Below are 5937 nucleotides of genomic sequence, written 5' to 3' on the forward strand. Positions count from 1 at the left end.
GATCTTGAAGCTTTGTTTTGGTTCTTGTCGGTTCTGCCAACAAGGAACATCTGTATTTATTTTCCGACCTCCCCCCGTGGCTGATTTGCATCTGTTTAGTTCTCTGGGTAACATTTCATTTCCTGACTTTATAGGTTGCTATAAAATCCATTCGTAAGGACAAAATTAAGGATGAACAGGACATGGTTCACATCAGACGAGAGATTGAGATCATGTCATCCCTCAGCCATCCTCATATCATCAGTATTTATGAAGGTCAGTGATTCTTCTTCTCCTTCCCCCACCACCCCCACCCCTATCTGTTACCATTTCTCATACCATACAGCTTGCCAAGACTTTTAGGTAATTGCCCTTCTGGACAGGAGCCAAGAATTTTTCCCCATGATGCAAAAATAGTCGGGCATTATCTCTTATTTGGTTACCTTGAAATGCAACCAGATGCACGTCGTGAGACTCACTTTGGTGGTAAACTAGCTCCGATGGTGCCTTGTTCTGTCTTACCAGACCCCGGGTGGTTGCTAGGCAACCCACCTTCTTCGAAGCTGGCAAGTGACACCCAGCTACCAGTCCTAAAAAGCGGTGGTTTGCTGGGGGGAACAAGTAGCAGTGGCTACAAGAGCCCCTGGATGTGCAGTTTGAGGTGGGGGAATGCGCCCTGAGACTCCAGTGAGCGATTAATCCTGAGCAGGTCCAGCGAGCACTTAGAAAGAGAGCCTTGATATAGATCCCAAGATGCATGTAGTGTTCGCGGAAAGGTATTCAAATCCACTGTCATTGGGTTGATTCTGACTCTGAGAGACCCTGTAGAGACCCTAAAGGTCAGGGTGTAACTGTCCCTTTGGGTCTCCAACACTAATCTCTATGGGAGCAAGCAGCCTCATTTTTCTCCCCAGAAGCTTCTGCTGGGTTGGCCCAGGGCTCCTCTGTGGCAGGGTGGGGTGGGGAAAGGCTTATGTACTACTTATACCTTGATGCTTCAGAGAGAGAGAGACAGACACACAGAGAGACAGAGACACCAGACATGCTGCACCTGATCATCACAGCACAGCACGACAAACTGACAGACTAGGGATGTTTTTCCTTTAATTACCTGTTTTTAAAAAAAAAAATTAATAAACATACAAGGGAGCTTTAAAACGACATTCGTGGGGGAAAATATTCTACCTGTTTCTTTCTAATTTTCCATGGACTCTTTGAAGCCCCCTCACATGTGAGTCTTACAGAGATGATTGACATGCACACGTCAATGTTGAAGACGAGATTCCGGGCCACCTTCTCTGGGTCTCCCTCTGTGCTTTGGTCCAATGTCAGACCACAGCGTTTACACTGTTCTTTCACCTTTTTAAGGACGTTCCCCTCGCCACATTTATTGTAGCATGCATCTCTTCCTATGTTAATAACTATCCCCCCATAAAGACATTTTAAGACTTTAGACTCTTCTGTTGATGGACATCCTGTGGTGGATGGGATCGAAGCCCCCTGGAACAAATCCCCCTGGCCAGGCATTTAAGTTGTTTCAAATTCCCAGGTCTTATAAACAGGGCTGTTGTGGATTTGCTGAGTCAAAGCGTCTCTGCCCAAGTTTAAAAAAAATTCCGGTTGAGTCAGAAAAATGAACTGTCTCTTTAATTTCTTATCTGATTGAGACGAGATTGATCAGGTAAGGCTAAGAGGAAACCCCATGGTGACCTGAACTATTTTCTGATATTTAAAAATGTCCTTCATTCACTTTTTTTTTTTTTTAAACCAATATTCTTCCCCGGTCATCCTCACCCCGCAACCCTCCTGAGCCCACTACTTCTATTTTACCTTCTTTTCTAGAAGCAAATGTTGGTCATATCTCTTACCTTTGGATTTCTTGAATCCACCTGGTCTCTTTATTTGGCTAAACCGGTGACAGGCATCCCTAACCTATCTGCGGCGTCACCTGGAGCTTTCCAGGGTTGATTTTGGGAACTCTTTGATTTGCAAGGGAAAGTTGCTCCTGCCACTGACATTTCCTGATTTTCCAAGGGAATCCCCAATCCCCCAGCCAGATTCATTCCAAACCAGCATCCCTTGGGACGATTAGAACCTCGTTCTCCAGCACCCGCGGTTCATGTGCCGACCTACTTGAGAACCGCAAGCCCATGTTCTCGCACAGCGCGGCGCTCGATACGTTAGAAATACAGACGTGAATGTGATGGGGATCCCCTATACCAAGGAGCAAGACAAGGAAGGATGGAGATCATCCCACGGAGATGCCTAAGCCTGTTCTAGAGCCACCTGGTTAGTGCAAGCAGTTAATGTGTTTGCTGTTTCCCTGAAAATTCAAGGCCACTCAGAGGCACCACAGAAGAAAATTCTGGTAATCAGCTTCCAAAAAGTCAGCCTCTGGAACACCCCCACCCCCAGCACCGTCCTTCTCCTCTGACAAACTCATGGGGTCTCCATGAGTTAGCGATGACTAGATGACAGTTGCTCCCCCCACGACCCCCCTCCCCCTCAAAAAAAGAAATCACCAGTAGTTCCTAAAATGGGTTAAGGAGATATGTGGGTGAACTACAGGTCTCTGGAACCCCCCCTGAGACATTGTCTCATACAGGAGCCATGGGCGGCTGTCTGCATTTAAATTAAAGCAGGTCTTTTGAAACGTAACTTGGTGTCTCCCTGTGCACTAGCCACCTTGCAAAAGCCCCGTAGCCATGGGTAGCTGGTGGCGCCCATGATGCCATCGAAGAGCCCTCCGCCCTGGCTGGAGAACGTTCTGCGGACGCTGCGGTGTGTCGTGTGCGCCGCGTCCAGGCGTCCGTATCTCATAGAGCAGAAGGGGCTTTGCTTTCATCAGACCCACAAAGGGATCCCTGACCTCAGTAGGTTAAGAATTCCACTGCTAATTGAGGCTTGCTTTTGTCCTGCACCAAACTGTGCCAATGAAAGGTATTGCTTTCATCTGGAAAAGTCCCCAGTGGACTTAGATGCGGCCTTTTCCCTCTGCATTTCGCAGCGTTCTCCAGGTTTGGCCTTGTTTCCTTTCCTCTTCCCATGTACGTTCTCTTTCTCCCACATCCACCGAAGAGCAGTGGAGGAGGGCCGCTCCCTCCCTCCCGAGGGGCTCGGAAAAGGAGAGCGCCAAGGCTCTGCCAGCTCCTACAGCCCTCATGGGGACCTACAAGCCCCAGCCCCATGGCTTCATCTGCCTCGCTGCCACAGGCCCCCATGGCTGGCTCCCATGTCCGCTGTCACAACTGTTGGTCACTTCCAAGCTCTCTCACACCTTGCCTTATCGAATCCCCTGCAGTTGGCCTCCAGCCGTGCCTGGCCAGGGGTGTCTAGTTTGCAGATGTGGCAACTGAGGCTCTGGAAACCTCATCACTTGCAGTCAGTCGATTGGCCGGCAGCCGGGCTATCCTGACACCTCTTTGCTTCTTCCCAGGCTGGGCCGCAGCCCCTGTCTCTGGTGCGGCTGATGCCCGCAGCCCCGCTCTCTGCTCCTTGGCAGCCCCCTCCATCTGAGGTTTTGAGGCCTGATGTGGCTGTTTCTGGGGCACGGCGGCAGCACCTGGTGGCCACAATGGTGGCAGTGCCCAGGTGAGCCTGCTGGCTCACCTGCTGGTTCTGTGCCACTCTGAGGAAAAGGAAGCCTTCTTGTGGGAAACCGACCCAGCGCTTGATCGGCCGACTGAGAAGGGAGCTGAGTCCCGAGGGGCGCTTGTTTCCTTCCTGTGAAATCAGCGTCTAGGCGCTGACGTGGCTGTCTGGATGAGGTGGAAGGGAGATGAGATAGATGCTTTCAAAGAGCTTCCATGTTCTTCTCCAGCAAAGGCCTTCACGAGACGCTCCCCAAGCCCGTGGTCATCGAGTTGATCCTGACTCAGAGGGCCCTCCTGAGGACGGAGCAGAAATGCTGCCCAGGGTATCCAGAACTCTCCATCTTTAAGAAAGCAGCAGCCTGTAAGACTGCCCCTACCTCATGCTCCTGAGGAGCCGGCCTTTCAGTTAGCAGCCGTGAGCGCTGTGCCCCTGCGCCACCAGGGTTCCCTAAAGAACATGCGGCCAATGCCAGCTCGGCTTGCCATGCCACTTAGCTACCCAGCTCCTAGGCCTTTATGCACATGAGCCCAACATTTATGCCCACACGTAAATCAACACAGGTACATGCTGGGCATACAGTAGCTTCATTATTAACCGCCCCAAATCAGGAGCAGCGACGGTGTCCTTTGATAGGTGACTGGGTAAACACGCTGTGGCCCAGACACAGGCTGGAGCACCATTCAGTTACCGGGAGAAAGAAGCAAGGCTTCCTGTGGGTTGTGGAATGCTTGTGCATCCCACTGTGGTGGCTGGTCCGCGGCTTCCTGCTCTGCCCAATCCCATGGGACTGTTCTGCCAGAGCCCCGAGGGGAGGGCCACCGTGCCATGTGCTGCTGTGGAGTTGGGTCTGACTCGGGGCAGCCCCAGACCCATCCGAGTGAAACTCTGCTCCATGGGGTTTTCAATGGCTGATGCTTTAGGAAGGAGAGCTGCCAGGTCTTTCTTTCGAGGTACCTTGGGGTGAACTCCAGTCTTTCCAAAGCTGGCAGCTGACAGCATTAACCACATGTACAATGAGCTTCAGTTAATGACAGTGGATTAGTTCACCGATGGCAGCAGATGTGCCCCCTGAATGTGCTGTGTTAATAACAGGACAAACTGCATTCCATGGAGAGGGGTCGTGGGCATTCTCTACTTCCTGTGTAATTTGCCTATCAGCCAAAGCGTGCTCTGAGAAAGAAAATCTGTTTAGACCCACAGACCCCAATAGCGGTGAGGACAAGAACAGCAGCCTCACGACAAAGCAGTGATGTGCCCGGGGATGTGTGTTTAGAAACTGTGGGCTTTATGCAGGCAGGGCACCACCTCGGACTATACTATCCCATGGTCAAAACCCCAAACTCATTGCTGTCAAGTTAATAGCCACTCACGGTGACCCTCTAGGACAGAGGAGAACTGTCCCCCCGGGTCTAGAGACTACATCTTCATAGAAGCACACTGTCTCATGCTCCTTCCGAGGGGCTGCTGGGTCCCCACTGCCAACTCTGTGGTTAGTCATCCCATGCTTAACAAATGGTGCCAAGTTCCAGAGAATCCATTCATAAGAAGAAGAAACAACAACAAAAACTCCCCAAACGCTACCTAGCTGCTGGTTCTCTGCACACAGTGGCGAATCAAGCAAGCTTCCAGCTCTCTGGAGCTGACTTGCGGGGAGAGGTGGCAGACAGTGAACAAGTAAACAGATGGGGTGGCCGGGAAAGCACACAGGTGACTAGTGAGTCGAGACATCAGTGATGTGAAGAGCTGTCTATAAGTGCTGTTGAGTTGATCCCTGTCTCATAGCAACAGCCGCCTGTAACAGAGTAGAACTGTCCCACAGAGCAGTGGACAGTCTGGGGAGAGCAGCTGAAGAGGAAGCAAGAGCCCACCAGGACTTTGAACTTGGGGGCCTAGGGTGGAAGGGAGACAAACTGGTTGTTGGCCAGAGGTTCTCATTTCAGGATCCAAGTTCAGACATCAGAGGTGGTCATCACTTTCCCCCTTTGAGAGCCTGGGAGTGAATGAGCTTCTTCGCCAGCGCCCCATCTGCGTACAGTCCAGCACTTGAGCGTGGAGAGGTGGGGGCCGGGGCTGCTGAGCACACACCTTGGCTTTTACGTGGTGGGCTTTTGTTCCTGGAAACCTCTCTTCCTGGCCCAGCGGTGACAGCCTCTCTCTGAGCCCCTGGGCTTGGGCTCTGTGTAGAGCTGGCCAGCCTTTCATCTCTTCTCACACCGAAGCGAAGTGTGATCCTGCCTTTGGGGACCAAAGAGGAAAACTCATCGACATTTGCCAGCTGTGATCTCTCACCCTCTGCGGTGAGTTTCTCAAAGCAGAAAAAACAAAACAGGCTGGACCCAGTAGAATCTGCCTCTTTAAAAAAAA

At 51.4% G+C, this 5937-nt stretch overlaps 1 protein-coding gene across 2 annotated transcripts in view; it reads left to right on the forward strand.

Annotated features, from left to right (window-relative positions):
• Positions 1–5937, forward strand: part of NUAK1 (NUAK family kinase 1) — a 94637-nt gene that overhangs the window by 43026 nt on the left and 45674 nt on the right. For both annotated transcript variants that reach the window (XM_045290739.1, XM_004700732.2), the window contains exon 2: positions 135–255. In XM_045290739.1, the coding sequence (XP_045146674.1) occupies positions 183–255 (73 nt within the window). In that variant the 5' untranslated portion in view covers positions 135–182. The remainder of the gene's footprint in view (positions 1–134; positions 256–5937) is intronic.

The sequence above is a fragment of the Echinops telfairi genome, unplaced genomic scaffold (genome assembly GCF_000313985.2).
Source record: "Echinops telfairi isolate 266 unplaced genomic scaffold, ASM31398v2 ScPeMD7_2;HRSCAF=8, whole genome shotgun sequence".
Classification (NCBI taxonomy): Eukaryota; Metazoa; Chordata; class Mammalia; order Afrosoricida; family Tenrecidae; genus Echinops; species Echinops telfairi.